Source organism: Vulpes vulpes, chromosome 4 (assembly GCF_048418805.1).
Source record: "Vulpes vulpes isolate BD-2025 chromosome 4, VulVul3, whole genome shotgun sequence".
Classification (NCBI taxonomy): Eukaryota; Metazoa; Chordata; class Mammalia; order Carnivora; family Canidae; genus Vulpes; species Vulpes vulpes.
This window is the reverse complement of record NC_132783.1, coordinates 57,096,017-57,117,940: the sequence shown is the minus strand read 5'-3', so window position 1 is coordinate 57,117,940 and position 21,924 is coordinate 57,096,017. Positions and strand designations below refer to the sequence as shown.

Below are 21,924 nucleotides of genomic sequence, written 5' to 3'. Positions count from 1 at the left end.
ATTTAATGTACTCCCAATCAACTCCTAATCCAAGAAGCTTAGTTTTGTTTTTAAACACTGACATGATTATTAAATATATATGGAGTTCAAAGAATGTAGAATAGCCAAAGTACTTTTGAAAAGAACAAAATCAGACAACTTAAATGACTCTATTTCAAGAGTCGCTTTAGATAGAGAGTTAACACTTTATAGTACAGGCTTAAGGACAGACATATCCATCAATGGAGCAGAACTGAAAAAGAATCACAGATATCTGGTTATACACAGTCTTTTCAACAAAAGGTCATAGATGTCCATACTGGAAGAAAAAAACCTTCTTTTCTACTATATATATAAATTAAAAGGTATCACAGACCCTTACAAAAGTTATCAAAATATGAAACTCCTAGAAGAAAGCACAAATCTTAGTGAATTTGGGTTAAAATTTTTCAATTCGAGGTAAAATATACAAAATAATTTTTTTTTCAAAATATTTTTAAAATGATAAGTTGGACTTCATCAAAACTAAAAGTTTCCATTCTTCTAAAGATGCTACTAAGAAAAAAGGCAAGTTAAGACCAGGAGAACATACTTACAAAATATGTGTAACTTTTAAAAGATTTATCCAGAATATTTAAAAGACTTAAAATCCCAATAAAAAGAGCAATCCTATTGAATACTGGGCACAGAGATCTGAACCAAAGTAGAGATACAGGTGGCAAATAAACACATTAAAAGGTCCCTGAAATCATTTCAAAAAATGCAAATTAAAAACACAACTAGATACTACAACACACTCACTAGAATATCTAAAATTAAAAAGACTAACACTACCAAGTTTTGCTGAGGATATAAAGCAAACTTTCTCACATTGCTGCTGATGGTAGTGCAAATGGGATAGCTACTTTAGAAAACAGTCTGGCAGTTTCTCATAAAGTTACATATTCATATGACCCAGCATTCTACTGTGTGGTATTTGCCCCAAAGAAATGAAAATACATGTCCCCACTAAGACTTGTTTCATATAAATGTTCATAGAACCTTTATTCATGATAGTTAAATAAATGCCATCAGTTGATGAGGAGGCAAAGTACAAGAAATCCAAATAATGAAATACTATCCAAAAAAGGAACAAACTTCAGATACATGCAATAACATGGATAAATCATAAAAGTGAAAGAAACTGGATACAAGAAATTATATACTATATGATTCCAGTTTATGAAATTCTAGAAAGGCTGAAACCAAAGAATATCAATGGTTGCCAGGGCAAGCGGGTAAGGAAGCGGGGATTGCAAAGGGAAACAAATTTTTAGAAGGATTGGAATATCCCATATTATGATCACAGTGGTGATTACACAAGCACATATACTTATGAAAACTCATCAAATTCAACACTTAAATCAATAGATCTGAATATATGCAAATGATGTCTCAATATTGTCGACCAGGAAAAAAAAAAAGACATTCCATATTCTCTGTATGTGAAACAGAGCTATCTCCTTTAGTCTGCACAATAACTCTACAACGGAGGCTATGGGAAACATATTTTTGGACTTATAGATGAAACTGAAAATGATCTAGCTGATCCATTCACTTTATAGACTATTATGACATCAACTATTCTGAAGAAGAAAGGGATGATTTAGAAAGGTTGAATGACTCATGGTCACCTGAATTCTGACTCTGGGGGCACTGTCCTTTTAGTTAACTGCACTTTCGTAGACATCAAGTCACTAGATTCTCCCAGTAACCCCAGGATATGTGGTTATCTCTGTTACAGATGAGACAATATAAGGAAAACATATGAGGGAGGTTAACTGTGCTGCATTAATTCTCTCATTACAAAATTATGCTATTATAACTATTATGCCAGTATCATGATTAGATTGATTAACCAAATAAAACAATGAAGTTTAAAATAAGACATACGATGTGAGCTATTTTTAAATTAACTCAAAGAAATAGTTAATTGTAGAATATTCAAGCTGCAGTCTATAAATTAGAAGTTTTTTGAGACTCTTATTTTTTTCTTAGTGTTAAATAAAGTGAAATGTTGAACTTCTCGGTAAGATATGCCTGGAATTCTAGTTATTGCATAGACACTCACTTGAAAAGTTCTATATACCTACACAATGAGGGTACAATTTACTATAGGAAATCTGACAACTCCAATCTAAGTCATGACTTTTTTTTTTTTAAAGATTTTATTTATTTATTGATGAGACACACAGAGAGAAAGAGAGGTAGAGACACAGGCAGAGGGAGAAGCAGGCTCCATGGAGGGAGCCCGACATGGGACTCGATCCCAGATCTTCAGGATCAGGCCCTGGGCTGAAGACGGCACTAAACCACTGAGCCACCCAGGCTGCCCTAAGTTATGACTTTTGAATATAATTTTCTCCAGTAAATTAAATTGAGGACTTTCTAGTAAATCCATTTCTCTTCACTGAAGAAAAAGATTTATAACTGCTGACTTCTATGTAATAAAAATACATAGATAACATACTGCGATACTTAAATAACCAGACATGTTGATATTTTCTGGCTAGTTAAATTTTACATGCAAATATCGTAACTACCAAATATGTAGTAAGTGATAATCATAGGAAAGAAACTTGAAGAGGCCTTCTGGCTCAGATCTTTCAGAAGAGTTATTATGCAGTTAAAAAAATTAAACAGTAAAAGTTGCTTGCACTCTTACATAACTAAATGTTACTAACTAAACGAGTTTTCTTGGTAAAAAAATCACTAGATGAAGAGTCAAAGTTAGGAAATGTGAACTATAAAATTTATTCTCCAGCCTGAAAGAAATAATATAACGTCTTTGCAGGTCACCTGGGTGGCTCAGTTGGTTAAGCATCCAATTTTGGCTCAGGTCATGACATCAAGGTTGTGAGATCCAGCCCCTGGTCAGGCTCCATGCTAGGTGTGGAGCATACTTAAGATTCCCTCCCTTTGCCTCTCTCTGCTCTTCTCTTTCTCTCTCAAAAATAAAAAGTCTTTGTACCTATTTTTTAAAATATAAGCATTTTTACCTCTGCTTTCTATTTATATCTTATATAGAGATAAGCATGGTGATCAGCAAGTGAATCAAGTTCCAACCACATAACTGGAAACGCATTAGCAGCCAACATTCAAAAAGAGGATGTTTAGGTTATTAAGCTGTTTGAATATTATAAGATGAAATACTAAAATGTAAATTTCATAAGCTGATTCTTACAGTATTTTCATAAAATAAATTGTTTTCAAGTATTAGATCTGGTAAGGTTGTCACTCAAGAATTTACACCATAAATAAAGCATAAACTCTGATGAAAAATAGCCTATTATCTTTCTACATATAACAAGGAGTACTCAAAGTTAAATTTATTTATTTACTAATTAATTGTTTCTACATCTTTGAGTGGTCCAGAATAGGGAAAAAAAACAAAAACAAAACTCACCTTTCCCTGCAGGCTGAGGTACTGCAAATCCAGGCAATAAAAAGGGTGCTCCTGTGGTAATACCAGCTGGTTTTAGTTCATTGACACCATATGTTGTTAGGGAAGTTATCAGATTAACCAGATCTTTCAAGGCATCTTTGGATTCTGCTTCTTTTGCTTGTTCCAATCTAGGAAAAGTATGGTTTAGTAAATATTTTTTTCTCTTTTGCTGTATATTCAAATTTAATATAGAAATTTTCAATTTGCATATGCAATAAATGTATAAAGTACTCCAAAAAGTTTCTTCATACAATTTTTCCTTATATAAAAACAATTTTTTAAACCTACAAATTTCATTATAAAGACATTACACCACAACGAAAGAAAATTATGCCAAATATGCTAAGACCTCATATATGTAAGCGCTGATCTTGCCTTTAACAGTGTTATTTTAGGTAGATCACTAATCTTTGATAGAAAGTATCTATAAAATAAAAGAATGAGATTAAATGTCTCTTAAATTCCCTAGAATTCTAAGATTATAAAGTTTCACTGTTTACAACCAAAAACTTTACTAACCATTTCTTTTCAAAGACATTTCTTTGTTAACAATTTTTAAAAATTAATTTCCTGGAAAGAATTTTAAATCTTTATCTGTATTTCATTAATTCAAGTACTGTCTTTGGAATACATTTAAGTAAAGTTCTGAGAGTCTGACAATTTTTAAAAATAACACTTGGAGTCATTATGGAATTATCTTTTGACTGTGGCTTTATCAAAAACACAAAATAGGGTGCAAAACTATCTTTTTAAAGACTAAGATTTATTGGGGCTTCCTCCCTCGTAGAACTAATTATTCTCATTAAAATAAAGCTGAAGAATGCACACAAGTAGGAAAAAAAGTAAAAGTAGTTTTAGCCTCACAACTCACTTTGAATAACCTGTTTTTTTAATTTACCCATGTTAACACAAATGTTTTTCCTTTAATATAAAATCCCTATACATATTCTTTCAATGGTCTTGAAGAGCCAACCACAGATTTGGGGAAAAGAAGGCATAGTCAGTAGAAATCAGAATATAGGAGCACTAATACACATAAAATTTTGTCTACATTTAGGATTATATTTTTATATTTTTGGATTAATAACCATAAGTGAAATTATACTCAAGGAGTATCAACATTTTTGAGGCTTTGACAGTAGCTGATCAACCTGCATTGTCAAAGGATTATACCAATTAACACCCCCCCCCAAGTAAAGTGAAATGCTTGTTTCATCTATTTTTATGTCCTCCTTTATAAATAAGGATATATGTGCAAAATTATATTCTGGGGAACTGCTTAGTAGTAATGGCAACTAGGTTAAACTGGTGTCAGAAATAAGGAATTTACAAGAGTGCAGATAAAATGATTTAAAAGTAAGTCATGGGCCAGGAACAACTAGTAAGGCATGAGTATTTTCTTCCTAAGAAATTTGCAGTCAGTCATTTTCCCAGGATACACATGAAACATTTGGGATGGACAAGGGGACTGTGAGACATTTTGTTTTATATATGTATTTGTAAGGTCTCATTCAATCCACGTAATTATTATTAACTACATTAATAAACCACTGGTATTGTAAGAAATCCCAAAAATACAAGTAAGCACACAGAGTTTATACTTTAGGAAGATGCTGATTAGTTCATCTAAGCTCTTCTCCCACAGCTACTGCAGAGCAGATTTATTTCCACACCTGACCACGGACTCTACCAAGTTTGTAGCCTGCGTTAGCCAGCTTAAACTCACTTTTTATTCTCTGTTGACAGACAGGAATAAAGAGAAGGGATTAAAGCCAAAGAGATAAAAGTATACATTAAATAAGTGATTACAAAATAATAATAAATTAATTAATTAATAATTCCTTTTTCTCCATAGTCCCAGACCACACTGTTTCCATTGATGAAAAAGACTGAGAAGACATTTAAAACATATTCTTAAATTGTGGGGTTTTACCTAAGCAAGAGATCACAAAGGAAATTATATCCTTGCCATATCCGAAAATCATCCAAAAGAGTCTGGGAAACATCACTCGAATCTTTGAGGAAACAAGAAAGCCCAGCAAACATTTCAACAATTTCTAGGGGAGAAAGGTCATCTGATTGCTGCATATTTTGAACACATGTAGATAAACATTCTTTTTCTGCAAAAATTAAGAATTAAATAAACATATTATTTATGTCAATTGCTTTAAAAAATTTTTACTATTAACCAGTGTTTAATAAAACATTAAATTTTTAATGTATCTATAAAATACTGTAAGATAAAGGTTACATGTTTTAAAAGTAAATATAAGATTCAAATTCACTGGAAAAGCTCTGTCTCAAAGTAGTAAACAAAGAGTAATACAAATATTGAAAAGTAGTTGACATGTATAGTTTTTACATCATATTTGGATGTTTTTCATTAAACAAAATGATTCCTTGCTGCCAAATGGTATTTTTAATCTTTTATGTTCTTAAAAAGAAAATTCCAATCATTAGTTTAAAAACTCAAATTAGGGTGAATTTGGACCAATGAGATAGACAAAGACTTCAAGAAATAAAATCTTTAAGTTATGTTTGCCCTATATATTACTAATTTAAAGCACAAGTTATGCCTTCTCACTGACTTTGGCAATTAAAGGCTTTTCAAAAAAAAGATTTTCTCTCAGCCACCTGCAGGCACACTGAAGGCCCAATTCAGCCTCGCAGTCAGAGGAACACTGAGCTTGGACCCCCAAGCAGGCTGTCACACACTCCTTAACTACAAGCAGCTTTCCCAGCACAGAGCCTTGTGGAGAGGTGCTGGGTGGATGTGACATCTATCACAGAAGCCCTTGCACAGCTGGGCAGGCACTAGATGTAATGGTAACTCATTTGTTCTTGTGGACCCTTCTGACCTTTGAGTTAAAGCAAATTTTCCACTGAACACTCATAGCTCAGTAAAAGCATGGAGGAGTGTGAGTTCGAGCAGAAGCAGGTTGACTCATGAATCATGAACAAATTTAAGAATAGAAATGGGGTTTTGAATGAGGCATAATTCTGTGATTTATTAGTTGTTCCATGAAATAGAGTGTAAACTATCGAAAAAAAAAAAAGAAAAAAGATTTTTCTCTCTCTTTAACAAAATTTGTTTGTCTAAAGGAAACTCGGTGTCACATAAAAAAGCCAAGAAGATTTAACATAGGAACGGAGGCAGGAAACATTTAATTACTGGATGTTATGAGTAAACAAACCGTTGTATTAAAAATTATTTTGAAAGATTTTCAGGAAAAAATATATAAGTGAACTATCTGAGATGCTACATTGTCTCTTATTTAGACATTTTGAAGGGTAGCTGACACTTATATGGGAGTTCAACAGAATCTACAATTCCCCCTTAGTGTTAATAAAGAACCATCTAAATTCATTTATGTCTCATTGGGCACATACTTATCTACCTATTTATGAAGTATCTTCAGAAAGGCTTTAAATTATAGCATCTCAAGAAATATTTTTTAGTAGAAAAGGAGGAAAGAATGGGCTGTGACACCAAACTTACATTATGATTAAACAAGACAATGAAATTATTTCAACTCTGGTAAACATCCTTTGTTGTAACATATAAAAATTTCTAACATTTGAAATGCCTTATGAATAAAAAAAATTTTTTTCTCCTGGTAAATATCGTTTTTAATTCAAAATAAAATCAATCTTTAGAGGATTGAGAGAGAAAAAAGCAGTGTTGTCATCATATGAGGAAAATGGAAGAAACTTTCAGCAGCTAAAATAAACATAAAGAAATATTCACCATGAATATACTTCACTACATTGACACTAAGACCGTGACGGGATATGGTCATAAGGACTTCTCCAGCACTCTTCCTCCAAGGCAGGTTGTAGGGAGGGCACCAAGAGGTTATTGCACTGAATAAAAGCTGGAGATCATCTTTTTGAGCCAGCTCCTCCGCCGGAGAAACAAAACTGCAGAGTTTCACTAAGATCTAAAAAACACAAAACAAATATGTATTTAAATAAAAGAATGGATGGGTAAAGGGAGGAGCTAGAAGAGGACTAGATCTTATTATTAAAAACTTTGAAAGTTCAGGGTTAGATAAGTGATGTCATTAAAGCCACAATGATGGGTGCTCTTAACTAAGGCAACATTAAAAAAAAATCCATAATTCAGAAGTATGTTATGGTAAAACAGTAAGCCAGACCTACTTTTATCAGCTTATTTAAAAACAACAACAACTCTGGTGTTTACTATCCTGTCTTCTCTGTGCTATTTTTTTTTTTAAGATTTTATTTATTTATTTGAGAGAGGGAGAGAGAGAGAGAGAGAGAGAGAACATAAAGGGGAGGAACAGATCTGCATCACTTGCCATCAGGGAAATACAAATCAAAACCACAATGAGATACCACCTCACACCAGTGAGAATGGGGAAAATTAACAAGGCAGGAAACAACAAATGTTGGAGAGGATGCGGAGAAAAGGGAACCCTCTTACACTGTTGGTGGGAATGTGAACTGGTGCAGCCACTCTGGAAAACTGTGTGGAGGTTCCTCAAAGAGTTAAAGGTGGACCTGCCCTACGACCCAGCAATTGCACTGTTGGGGATTTACCCCAAAGATTCAGATGCAATGAAACGTCGGGACACCTGCACCCCGATGTTTCTATCAGCAATGGCCACAATAGCCAAACTGTGGAAGGAGCCTCGGTGTCCATCGAAAGATGAATGGATAAAGAAGATGTAGTTTATGTATACAGTGGAATATTACTCAGCAATTAGAAACGACAAATACCCACCATTTGCTTCAACGTGGATGGAACTGGAGGGTATTATGCTGAGTGAAATAAGTCAATCGGAGAAGGACAAGCAGTGTATGTTCTCATTCATTTGGGGAATATAAATAATGGTGAAAGGGAATATAAAGGAAGGGAGAAGAAATGTTGGGAAATATCAGGAAGGGAGACAGAACATAAAGACTCCTAACTCGGGGAAACGAACTAGGGGTGGTGGAAGGGGGGAGGAGGGCGGGTGTTGGAGGGGAATGGGTGACGGGCACTGAGGTGGATACTTGATGGGATGAGCACTGGGTGTTTTTCTGTATGTTGGTAAATTGAACACCAATAAAAATTAATTTAAAAAATAAATAAATAAAAATAAAAAAAATAAATAAAAAATAAATTAAAAAAAAAAAAGGGGGGGAGGAGCAGAGAAAGAGGGGAAACAGATTCTCTGCTGAGCAGGGAGTCTGACATGGGACTCGATGCCAGAACCCTGGGATCATGACCTGAGCTGAAGGCAGACACTTAACTGATTGACCACCCAGGTACCCTCCTCTATGGTATTTTTGCATACTGACTCTAAACTGGAATAAATCAATAGTAACTTTCAAGGTCAACATTTTGGTTTTCTACTTTGGTTTATAAATTCTTAGATTGTCCTAGGTGAGACACAATTTTCTTCTTTAAATAGGACAGTTTTAGGGAGGTGAGAAAGTAAAAACAGGTCTGTAGAATTATTTTTTTTAATTGTTCTTATCTCTGTACAAGTAAAAGGGGATATTACAATAATAAAATCATCTTTATTCAGAAGTATCTTTCAATTATGTCTAGTAGCCAAAAATCTTCTAAGGCTTGGCTTTCAAAGAAGATTTAAAACTTCTTAAGCTTTGGGATGAGAGCTTATCCCTTACCTATGATTTGCAGAATTTATATTGCACAAGGACTCAAAAAAACCAAGAGCCACTACTTGCAAAATTCAGTTATGGTTTTTGCCTTCAGTGGATTTTTTTCCTCTAATCTTGACTCAGCATCAGGAGAAGTTAACTTTTCTCTTCCTTGCTAAAGTTTCTTTTCTAAATATTTTAAAATACATATAATAATGAATAAAGTAACTAATTCATGTAAGTTTTATTCTTTAGAAAGACAAGTGCTTCCTGAAATCTGAGTATTTCGGTATCTGTAGGGAAACTGCAAAATACAAAAAAAAGTATTTAAAATGTTTTGTCTCAGATAGCTAGGTTTTACTTTTCCTATTTCCTTCAATGCAAAAATTTAAATAGAAGGGCTTTCTAATTCATAGCTGCCAAATATCAGAAAGGAAAAAAAAGGACCAAGAATTCAAAGAAAGAAGATATTTACAAAATCAGTAAATACAGGCTTTCCCCTCCAACAGACATATACAAAATGCCTAGAGAAATTGTTGGATACTGACTTAATACATGTAATAGGTATTATCTTTTTCCATATGTGTCAATGCAACAAAATGTAAATGTAGAATTAAATGCAACAAAAATGATAATATGAAAAAAGGACAGTCAACTGCAACAAAACTACTTCTCCTCAGAAAGGTGTATTATCAATTATACTTTTCACTGGTTCTCACACTGCCCTTGTGATTAGAGAAATGGATGTCATTTTTCTAATTTGTAATATAAAAACAAATCCAAAAATAAAATATTTTTCTAAATCAAATCTTTGTTCTCAAAAATGAACTGAATTTAATTCCTTAAACTTGTTGATTCTTAAAAATAACTAGTTCTTGATCTTTAAAGGCAAAAATATTCTCAGAAATAATATCATGTAATCCTTTTATTTTATAGAATAAAAAACCAAAGAGTCTGTATCTCAATTCCTCTTCTCCCATACAGTAACCATTTCTATTTGCAGGGACTCTGTTATTCATTCCAACCAAGTGTAGGAGAGAAAACTGGCCATATCAACACAACAACAACAAAACCCCACAAAACACACACACAAAAAAACAAACAAAAAAATACAATGCATGCCTACATGAAGCAGTACTAATGCTAAGGTCCCAGGAAACCATCTATCACATAACATAAACATAAGGATTTCATCTATCACAAACAATATGTATGCTGAAAACATTCAGTAATTCTGTCTCCACTGGTGTTCTAGACAAAACGATGAATACAGTGTCCAGCCTGTGATGAGAAACTGAAATGAGGAAGTGAAAAGCTAAAGGAAGACTGGGTTAGGGGTTGGGAAGAGCAAGGCTCCTACCCCTGCCACACACCTGCTGTGCATCACAGCCTTGGCTATTAGTTTCTGTAACTTTAAATGGGGAGTTTCAGTCAAGTTTTCTTTGAAGTTCCTTTTGGCCTTAATATTCAATGGTTCTAATATGCTAAAATGAATCCCACATTCCATTGGAAACACCCACTGCATTCAGATCGAAAAAACTTTTTTTTTAAGTTTTAAGAAGAAATCTTTGCTATACGTATTTAGAATTAAATGCATAAAATTCAGCTTCTATTTAATGCCTAATATATTAATTTTTAGAAGGGTTTTATTGAAATAGGGACAGTAGCCTAATAAGCAAAGACTAACCCACTACATTCATTAGCAATGTCTTAAAGAAGCTTTAATTCCTATGAGATTTACTCCTTTGTTTATTCCCATTGCTTTTCCAACCAATCTAATTCAGGACTCAGATAAACCTAAATTATAATCCTATTTCTACCATTTGCTCTCATCATCATTTTGTGGAAAAGAAAAACCTCTGAAGTCATGGGTTGTCTTGCAAATTATAGGAGATAATGGATGCTATCTAACCACTGTAAAAAGTATCCAAAAAAATCCAGTGTTCGAGAAATTTTTGTTGAATTAGTACTTTATTTATAATTTCTCTTTTTTTAAGATTTTATTTATTATTTTGAGGGAAAGAGAGAGAGAACACGAGTGGGGGGAAGGGGCAGAGGCAGAGGGAAAGGGAGAAACAAATCCCCTGCTGAGCAGGGAGCCCAGCCTGGAGCTCTAACCCAGCACCTTAGGATCATGACCTGAGTTGAAGGCAGATGCTTAGCCAACTGAGCCACCCAGGGACTCCATGTCTTTTCCTTTCTAAAATTGCCTTGGTTTCCCTCTCTCCTGTCCCTTCATGGCTCACACCTCCACAAAGCTCTACAGCAAAGACCCCCAATATATGATGTGCGATCGTTACCTGTACCTGGCTCCAGCTTATCTACTTCAGATACTGTCCTCTCTGCCACTCCCACTGATGATGGTGGCATTGGTGGTGGCAAGAGCAGCAATCACAGGGACTTTCAGTTCATGTCTACCACACCCTGGGCAGAGAACCATGGTTTTGTGTATTGTTCCACTTAATCCTCACAAAAACCCTTTAGGTAGGTATCATTATCTTTATTTCAGAGGTGAAAAATCTGCATCTTAAAGTTATGTAATTCCAGAGAACTGAATTCAAACAAGTGTGGTTTTTGTTTTTTTTTTTAATTGAGGTAAAAACACATAACACAAAATTTATCATCGTAATCATTTTTAAGTATAGAGTACAGTAGGGTTCATTACATGCATGTTGTACAACAGATCTCTAGAACATTTTCATCTTGCAAAACTGAAAACTCTACACCCACTGAACAACTCCTTGTTCCCCACCCTCCAGCTCCTGGGAACCATCACTCAACTTGCTAAGAGTCTGACCACTTTGGATTCACAGAAATAAAAGTACGTAGTATATGTCCTCTTGTGTTAAATGTGGCTTTTTTAGTACTGTATTAGTCCCACGGACAGACTGTGTTCCACATGTGTATAGTTTTGAAAATTTTCTCCTAAGAAAGGATATGAAAATGATGGCAATATTTTCAGGCTAACAACAGCCTATTTAAACCTTGGTTAACTGCTAATGCTATTAAAAGAAAACCAGCAACAGCAGTGAAGAAGGACTTTATAAGCAAGAAGCAGAGGAGGTGGTAGCAGCTACTAAAATAAACTGCCTTGTACAAGAAAAATATTTATAGGCTAGGAATTTCCTGTATTTAGAGCAATGAACAGAATCTCTTGATATTAAAAGAGGTATTACCCCAAATTTAATATGATTGTCAATAGAAGTTTTTCTTGCTTATTATTAGTTCATTTTGGAGATGTTATTGCTTTATCAAAGGTAACTTTAATAGTTGAATCTGTTCAAAGAAATAAACTTGTTAATGCCTCATTCCTTTACTCCTCAAAGTAAATGTTCATATTCAAGAAATGTGACAGTTATATGAGATGAAGTCAATAATAAAGAGCATAGAAGGGGTGCCTGGGCTCAGTCAGTTAAGCATCTGCCTTCAGCTCAAATCATGATGCCAGGGTCCTGGGATTCAGCTCTACATCATGCTCCCTGCTCAGCGGAGAGTCTGCTTCTCCTCCCTCTCTGCCGCTCCCCCTGCTTGTGCACTCTCTCTCTCTCTCATATAAAATAAATAAAATCTTTTAAAAAAAAATATGAAATACTACAGAAAATGGAATAAGCAGAAATCTCTTTACGAGCGCACCTGCTTCATTTGAAATAGACTGGTATTGATGGGCAGGCAAATAGCACCCTCCATACCTGCACAAAAACTTTCTGGAGTAGTCCACGACGCTCTGCTAGAGGTAGCTCATTCTGTGCACCTCCAACTGCCTCAGGCACATGTGGAAGGTCAAAAAACAGATATAAACATTTAACCAGGGTGGAAGGCACTGACATCGTTGTCATGCAGTCCACGGTTTTCTGGAAAACAAACCAATTAATAAGTGAATAGGTAGACAGACATATAACTGCAATTTGTACTGCTAGGTAAGTTCACAAATTTTAAGCCAGAAGTTAAATCATTAACTCACAAATTTTAAGACAGAAAATTATATATCAGAATAACTTTTTAAATGCCTGAAAAATTTAAGAATGACTCTATGCTGACAAATACTCATTTTCCATTTAGACAAGTTTGCTTTAATCAAATATTGAGATGTGTTTGTTATTTATTAAGTTTGCTATTTATTCATTAGAAGGCAGCATGTTTCAATGAACATAAGCTTTGGGATTTAGAAAAAAGAAACTTAACCATAAACTTGGGCAAACTAATTTTCTTGGACCTCACTTTCCTCTCCTATGAAACAGATCCATTGACAAATAAGTCTTAGAGTTAATATGTAACAAATGTGAGATATATTAAGCACTAAATTACAAATTAGTAGTTGCTTTACTATCATTTTTATTTTATTATACATTCTTGGGGCTGGAAGGACACTTGGAAGGATACAGCCATCACTGACATACACAGAAATCTCTATATTATTTTCAACAATCCACCTTTATTTATGGTAAACCTTTCAGTATTCTTAAGAAGTATACTATAATAATTGCCAAATTTTTTCATGGTGCCGTTTGGAATAAATTTTACCACACTGGAGATCAAGAGGCTGGCATCATCTGTATTTAGTTTATTAGCAATTTCATCAAGCATTTTTTGAAAGCATAGGGTATGTCTGGCAGTATGTTGGGAACTGGACATGTAATGAAAAAGCACCCCTGTCCTTCAGAAGACTGTAGTCTATTAGCAGAAGTAGGTTCATCAGTAACTATGATTTAATCTCTTAAAGGTAGAAATGATAGTACACACAGGCTAATATAAAGGGGAGTGATCCACACCTCCAGGAATGGAATGGAAAAGTATAGGAACTAAGAGGGGGAAAGATCACCTGGAAGTTACATAGGAGGTTGAACTATATGGTACAGTATGTTTCAGGAACCTGAGTCCAAAACTGTTAACTCCTGAAAAGCCACAATAATAATGTCAAATCTTTAATGAGCATAAATCATAGAATAGGCATAAGGCTACGAATTTTAATTATCTCATTTATTCCTCCATCAACCCTACAAGGTAGATTCTATTACTGTATGTTCCTTACTTTACACATGAAGCAGTTGAAGCTCATCACTGACATAAGCTGTCTTAGGTTAGAGAGCTGGTTAAATGGTCCCCAAGTGTATGCTATGTATGCATATGGTCTCCCACACTAGTTTGACTTTTTTTTTTTTGCTGGCATTGGAGAACCAGTGAAGTTTTAAAGTGTTACAAACAAAGGAGTAACAGAATCAGATTTCAAAAAAATAACTGGTGATAGTATAGATCTAAATTAGATAAAAAGGGCAAGAGAGTAAGGATAATTAGGAAACTAATACAGAAAACCATATGAGAGATGGAGCCTGAACTAACGCAGTAGTAGGATGATGGAGAGGAGAGAGAAAACCTAAAGAACAATCCTTTGGGGGGAAAAAAATCACAATCCCTTGCATCATCTGGACCCTTTCTACATCTCCAGTATTATTTCCTCCTTCTAAGTATTTTAAAAACCCTTTGCTCTTCCCACTATGATTATTTCTAGTTATCCCATGTCTCCAAACACCTGATGATCAGTCTATTTATTTTTTTTTAAGATTTATTTATTTATTCAGAGAGAGAGAGGCAGAAACACAGGCAGAGGGAGAAGCAGGCTCCATGCAGGAAGGCTGACGTGGGTCTTGATCCGGGTCTCCAGGATCACACCTCGGGCTGCAGGCGGCGCTCAACCGCCGCACGACTAGGCTGCCCCTATTAATTTTTTTAAAGATTTATTTGAGAGAGAGAGAGAGAGAGAGAGAGTGAGAGTGAGAGAAAGCCCAAGTTGAGGGGAGAGGGAGAAGCAGGTTCTCTGCTAAGCAGGGAGCCTGGTGCGGAGTTGGGTCATGACTTGAGCCAAAGGCAGATGCTTAACCTACTAAGCTACCCAGGCACTCCCTGACATTAAAGGTCTGACCATGTCTGAAGCTTTAATTCCTTATCTTTCCTCCTACCCTCACCTACGAAATTTGTAAGGTTCACATTTCAATTTTCATAGCACTACTTATACCCCATGACTGCATTTTATTTTATTTTTTTAAACATATTAATGTTTTTTTTTTATTTATTTATGATAGTCACAGAGAGAGAGAGAGAGAGAGAGAGAGGCAGAGACATAGGCAGAGGGAGAAGCAGGCCCCATGCACCGGGAGCCTGATGTGGGACTCGATCCCAGGTCTCCAGGATCGCGCCCTGGGCCAAAGGCAGGTGCTACACTGCTGCGCCACCCAGGGATCCCATGACTGCATTTTATAGTATTGTCTTCATCTACTCCATCTCTGTCATCTACATGTTGATTTAGGATGCCTACAAAAAAGTCAACTCAAAATATTTAACACTGAATTTTTTTTTAAAATGTCTCTTTTTCTAGTTAGGTTATTACTAGCTTTCCCTTTACATTAGGCAAAATGGTATGATTTTTCATTCTCATTTTAAAACTGATAGACTAAAAGTATAACTTGGTATCCAAACTAGTAATCAACATCATTTGTAATTTTTTCAAAAAGTGATTCGGTTTCTCCTGATTCTTTTCTTATACTTTTAAGGCAATCTGTCTATCTGTACACATTTAAGTTAATCCACATTTACTGATTTTCTACTGTGTTAAGTATTCTGGTAGGATACACTTTCTGTTCACATGTGAAAAAGATAGCATCTACAGAAAATATGAATAAAACTTAGAAATATCACAATTAAAAATGATTATTTTTACATGCTATTCTGAACCCAACCAAATTTCTTGTACAGCATGGAGACATATAGCTACAATCAATAGCAAATAGAACGGACATTTTGATAGTTTTCTGGTATGGTCACAGATACATGAAACAGTGGGCCTCTTTAGGACTATCTGAAGGTTACTTAGGATAAATAAATACCTCTATTTGCCCAGGACTCAAGGATTGTCTGGGAGGTGCGGCTTGCAGGCTAAAATCTGGAAAGTCCCAGGTACATCAAAGCAAATTGGTCTGATTCCTTTTGTGATGTTGAGAAACAAACAAACAAACCTAAACCAGCAAACAAAAAAGGGGATTCTAAAGGAAAAAACTCCAAGTGCTACTACTTTAGGCTAGTGATTAGTGTCAGGACATGATTACTAAGGAATATGCATTGTTTCCGCTGTGGCCCATCACTGTAGAACAGACTAGTGTCACAGCTACCTTTGTAAATTCAATTATTAAATGACATGAGTTGTTTGAAAAGCCCACCGTAATAACCATTCTCAAGACTAGTACTAACTTTTCTGGGTAATTCTATTTGGAACTGTAGAAGGCTGCAAAAACCTCTTGAATGTCCACATCACAGACCAATAATCAGGTATCCAAATAGCTCATCACCAAGTAGATGCAATACAGATCATGGCAGATATTTTAAAGGTGATTGGTGGGGCAGGGGGCAATCTCCAGAATAAATTAAGCAGGAAGGGAATATATATTATCCTGAAAATGTCAGTATTCCCATATTTTCCATAAAAATTAGAAAATTTAAAAGTATTTTCAATGTCATATATACCTTATTAGTGAAGTGACCTCAGATGATTCTTCTAAGGCAAGTTCCCTAACATGAGTTACAGAAGTGTTGGTCTGGGTCCGATGGAGCCAGAGCTCCTGGGCTCCTTGTCTACAGTCACAGGAAGTCCACTGCTATGCCTAGGATGGTACTGTGTTCTATACGCGTGTTATGAGGTGACATAGATGGAAAACACTGTTTAAGTTAGGCATTTCCTCAGGTTTAAAATTTCTAAAACATAAACCTCCTCATAGAGATGCTGTAAGTAGCATGAAGTAAAGTGTAAGAAAGATTAAAAGAATACAATGGTTATATTAAAATCTTATTTGGATACAGTGATAAATTTCACAAAATTCCAAGAGGATAAAAAAAATAGTTACCAAACATAAAAACAACTTACCTGACCAGAGGATGCTAACAAATTAATTGTTGTCAGAAGCATCCAACCTCTACTGGCTTCTTCACTCTGATTGATTTCTAGAAATTGGACTATGGCGCGACTTGCAGCTTCTATAAAACCAAAGGAAAGACATAAGGTGGGGGGTATCACATATAAAGAGGTTTTTCCTTAAAACCTGCCGAAAAACGATCATTTAAGCACATCTTTATATCAACACAATTACATGCTCTAGGTAAAATATGTTAAAAAGAGCAATATTTTAATGGTATATCTAGGCCCTTACAGTATATCATCAGATCAACACAAAAACACAGAAGTCAACCTATAGATTTTAGGGATAGTTACGTCATGAGCTAGTCAAAAAGAGTCATGAGAAAGGTAAAATGTGAGCTAAACGTACCTGGAAAACAAGGATACGTTTGTCTAGGAAGTGGGAGGGAAGGCAGGGAACAGAGAGATTAAAAGCACAGTATTAAAACAAAAGTGAAAATAGAAGACTGAGCCTAATATGCAAGATCAAGACAAAGAACTGTAATAACACTGGGTTAATATTCTACAAGAGCATTTTGAGAATTAGAGTCTAGTATCAACAGTAGTGATAGAAAATCAAAGCCAATTTAGGAAGGAAGGTAATCTAATGGCTGTATTTGACTCTCTGAGCAAAAGAAAGCAAATGTAGTTTTTTTGAGCAAAGTAGATGATGAAAGGATCATTCTCAGACTATTTAGTGGTGATGTGTAAAATAAACTGGAAGGGCAAAGACACCTGGTAGAGGTGACACAAATCATGAGGCTGCCACAGTGATACACGTGAGGAGGGACTTGAGCAGTTGACAGTGGGAATGGTGTCATGCACAGCATGGTACCATTGGAGCAACCTATGAAAGTAAATTTAGTCATTTACGGCTTCAGAGGTAAGGGAAAAAGGACAAATCCCAAACCATGTGATTAATTTCATCGGCATAGAGTCATCAATTTTTATATCAATAAAGGAGATGAATTAAAGTTGTCAGAAAAGAAGCCCATCTGTTCACATATCAAACCAACCTAATAAGTTGCTAATGTACACTTAACACACATGATAAAAATGCAAAATGCAGAATAAATAGAATTTAGGTTGCCTTAGAGGTACTTTTTTTCCTCCATTTAAGAAAATCAAGATAAAAGTGTTTCATCAAATAATTGAATGAATACAAGACTTACATAGGATACTATGCTAGGCATGTTTCATCTTTAAAAACTTTGAAAGAATATTTTAATAGTAAAAATAAGCTATCTAAAATTTTTCCTAAGTCTTAATTGTAGAACACTCTTTAAAGTACTTGAGGATTTAGCTCATTTAATCTTTACAAGAAACTTATGAGTTATTTTCTATTCTTAAACCTGTCATAATAATACAAATTGAGAAATGGAGAGGATGAGTAATATGCCTAGAACCACATAGCTAGTCAGTGACAAAATTTATATTCAAATCCAAGCTGTCTAGCCTGTAAGAGATAAAGATAGTGATTAAATAAAAAATTACTAGAAAAGAGGGAAGCCAACAGAAGCCTGGCTTATTTCTAATATTTCAACATCTTAAACGTGTTGAAATTATTGTATTCATATTTTCACTGATTTATACCCTCTTGCCCCTCTCTGGAGAAAAAAAAAAAATCACCATGGGAACTCCTTCTTGTCTGCCTTATTCACACTACCAGTCCCTAGTATAAAGTACATCTCTGGTACTAAGTGGGTCCTAGATACATATCTGTTAAATGAGTGAATAAATCAACCTAAAGAGATCAAAGAAGGACACTTTGAGCTCAACTTACTACAAACATCAAGAGTGTTTGAGTTTACTGTGGATAACAAAGATTCCTAAAAGTTCTGAGAAGGGGAGTAACAATATAAAGAAAGCAACATTTAAGGCTAGTTAAATTTTGAAGGTCTCTCTAGAGAGGGAAGCAAACAAATAAAAGAATGCCACTGGGAAACATTCTTTAGCAATTGTGGTTTGAGACCATTGGTAAATACGGATTTGCAAGTTTTCCTGCAAGCCTGTAATGGACCAGGTTTTAACACTACATTACATAAGCTCTCTTTCCTTGATAGGAATTAAATGCTCATGTAAGAAAGAGGACTCCTTTCCAGTGAGTAAAATTCTCAAAGGCTGCAATGCTCTGCTTTCATTTCCTAGGCTTCTGTACAAGTTAGGCAACTTTGGTGTTAAATTGTGCATTTTCAACTTCGTAACTCAACATACTAAAAAACTACTTGCAGTCTTCAAATTGATTATTCCATTGTGAAATCAATGTAACAAAATTCTATTTCATAACAACAACAAAAAAGCTGATTAGTAACTGAACTGGTCAATACCACCTATGCTTCTGACAGAAAATTTTAAAAAGATGCTGAAAAAATAAACAAAATTACCTTCCCGGTACAAAAGCTAGAGAGCTATAGATAAGACACATTTTGAGTGAATTTGAATGCTACCCATGTTTTTTAACATAATGCTATTAATGTTAAAAGAAAATTGGACAAAAAGGTATTTTCTGCTACTCAACAACTGCTATTCAGTAAGTTGTCAATTATGAACAATGAATGCTAATGCTTATTTTGAGAACCAAAACACCAAAAATGCACTCCTGGCTTGCAACAGTTCTATTTATCTGAGAAAGAGTGGGCATTTACACAAATGTGTGGTTTCTCTTGTGTTGGATGACAATGAATATTAAGGTATTCCTCAAGATCAGAACAGATAAATAATAGAGTTTTTAAAACTCTCAATGTTCTAATTGTTATTAACCATTACAACAATGGATTGATGACCTGATTAAATAATACACATGAAAATATACTGAAAAAGATCAAGATAGTGTAATTATTAACAGTATCTAATAACTGTACCAACTTAATAACTACTATTCTTTTCTGAGAAGAAATTGAAGAAGACCTCATTGACAAATGATCTTTACATAACAAATGTATTCATAAAAACTATTTTACTCTCACCTACTTTTTTCAGTATGTTGCCATTCAAAACACCTTATTGGGTTCTTCCACCTTTTATTTTAAATAAGTCAAGAAGCTCACAGTAAAAGTATTTAATATTAAGTGCCATCTTAAAAATATTTTTTAATTACACTAGAAAATAATTTTAAATTAAACCTCCACAAATTATAGTTTCTTAAAACTTTGAAATAAAGACACTTCTAGTTAAAAAAAAAAACTGCAATAGGAGCTTTCATTTTCACTAATATTTAACAAATACAAATTTATTTTTTTTTCGAACAAATACAAATTTAAATGATTTAACTTAAGGTTGTAAGAGTTAATGAAAGGAACATATTAAAATTAACCCATCTTGAGAGTTGCCAATCATTTGATTCAAGCTTTAGTTTTCACACTGCATTTCAATACATACAGTTAACTGAAAAATACAGAAATGGAGTTAGCAGACCTCATTATTAAATGATAGCTGATTGACAATTTTAAAAGAAATTTACAGACAGAATGTAAGTGAATTCAGTTAGACAATATTGAGAACAATCAGAATGCAAAACTTGTTAGTGCAATACAATTTTTCCTTTGCATTTAAAGCATAGTCATTGTCAAATTTATGCAAGATTATAATGTGAAACACATCATAGTATCATTACATTTTTCATTAATGAAGAAACCAAGCCCTAAAAACTCCTTCCCATCTCAAAAAAACTTCCACAAGTTAGTCAGAAAAATAGTATTAGAACTCAAAGCTTCCATGCTCTTTTTTCATTTGATAATACACAACCACACCTTGAGAAAATTACCTGAGGGTGTTGTGGCTTTGAAATCCTTGGAGGACAGCGGGGCACACTGTTTTTCTGTTTAAAAAAAGAGGCTGTGTTGTCTACTTGGGGATTCACTATGTTATACTAATCCCACCACAGATGCTATATAAGACACCAATTGTGGTAAGCATCCACCAGCTTCTCCATCACCAGGCTGCTGCCCACTGGGGATCACACCATTGTATTTAACAGCAGCACCTATTATGCAGTAATGCTATTAGTAATAAACTGAAGATACTATTTCACATGGGTGGAGATTTTTTGCTTCAATGACATAAACAGACCATATGCCCTTAGAACTAAGCAGACTGCATAGTCACACTCAACAAATACCTACAGGGGGTAGGAAAAAAATCTTAAACTCTATCTTGTACACAATATGACCACAAAATAATAAATTTTTTCAAATTAGTTGAGAGCCACTACATATTTTTAACAAAAGCCACATGGAGGGCAGCCCGGGTGGCTCAGCGGTCTAGCACCACCTTCAGTCCAGGGTGCGATCCTGGAGACCCGGGATCGAGTCCTACCTGGGGCTTCCTGCATGGAGCCTGTTTCTCCCTCTGCCAGTGTCTCTGCCCCTCTTTCTCTCCCTCTCTCTCTCTCTGTCTCTCATGAATAAATAAATAAAATCTTAAAAAAGAAATGCCACATGGAGGCAACAATCAAGAGAGAATTATGGGAAACAGAAAAAACAATAGTTGGTTGCCCTAATATATTACACATCAGTCCTTGTACCCATTTTGCAGGTTTCCATTTTTACTACATTCTGATGGATAAATTCAAACAACAGAATTGCAGATAAGCATACCTTCCTACTGAGATATCTACAATCCATGTTAGAAACAATCTGATAAAAAGACTTTATATGTGCTGGTAATTAGGTAGCAAACAAAGTAACAAGTACTTTACACCAAATTCAGAAAAGTCCTGAAAAAATAACTTTGCCATGATGCACAACAAATAGACAACAGAGGCTCAATTTTTAGAGAAAAATTATGTGCATATAAATTTTAGCAAAATTACTTTCAATGATAACTTCCTGTGAAATAAAAGGTCATGTAAGGTATCAAAAGTAGCCAAACTCATAGAAGCAAAAAGTAGAATGATGCTGAGGCCAGGAGA

At 34.7% G+C, this 21,924-nt stretch overlaps 1 protein-coding gene across 18 annotated transcripts in view; it reads right to left on the bottom strand.

The window, feature by feature from the left end:
- The window catches only part of WDFY3 (WD repeat and FYVE domain containing 3), a 273,205-nt gene that overhangs the window by 138,546 nt on the left and 112,735 nt on the right, over positions 1–21,924 (bottom strand). For 9 of the 18 annotated variants that reach the window (XM_072755751.1, XM_072755763.1, XM_072755747.1 and 6 more), the window contains 6 exons: positions 20,779–20,832; positions 16,986–17,095; positions 12,766–12,927; positions 7,212–7,404; positions 5,397–5,583; positions 3,425–3,591 (listed from right to left, as the gene is read on the bottom strand). In XM_072755751.1, coding sequence (XP_072611852.1) covers positions 3,425–3,591; positions 5,397–5,583; positions 7,212–7,404; positions 12,766–12,927; positions 16,986–17,095; positions 20,779–20,832 — 873 coding nt within the window. The remainder of the gene's footprint in view (positions 1–3,424; positions 3,592–5,396; positions 5,584–7,211; positions 7,405–12,765; positions 12,928–16,985; positions 17,096–20,778; positions 20,833–21,924) is intronic. The other 9 variants (XM_072755759.1, XM_072755760.1, XM_072755764.1 and 6 more) reach the window with 1 other exon arrangement.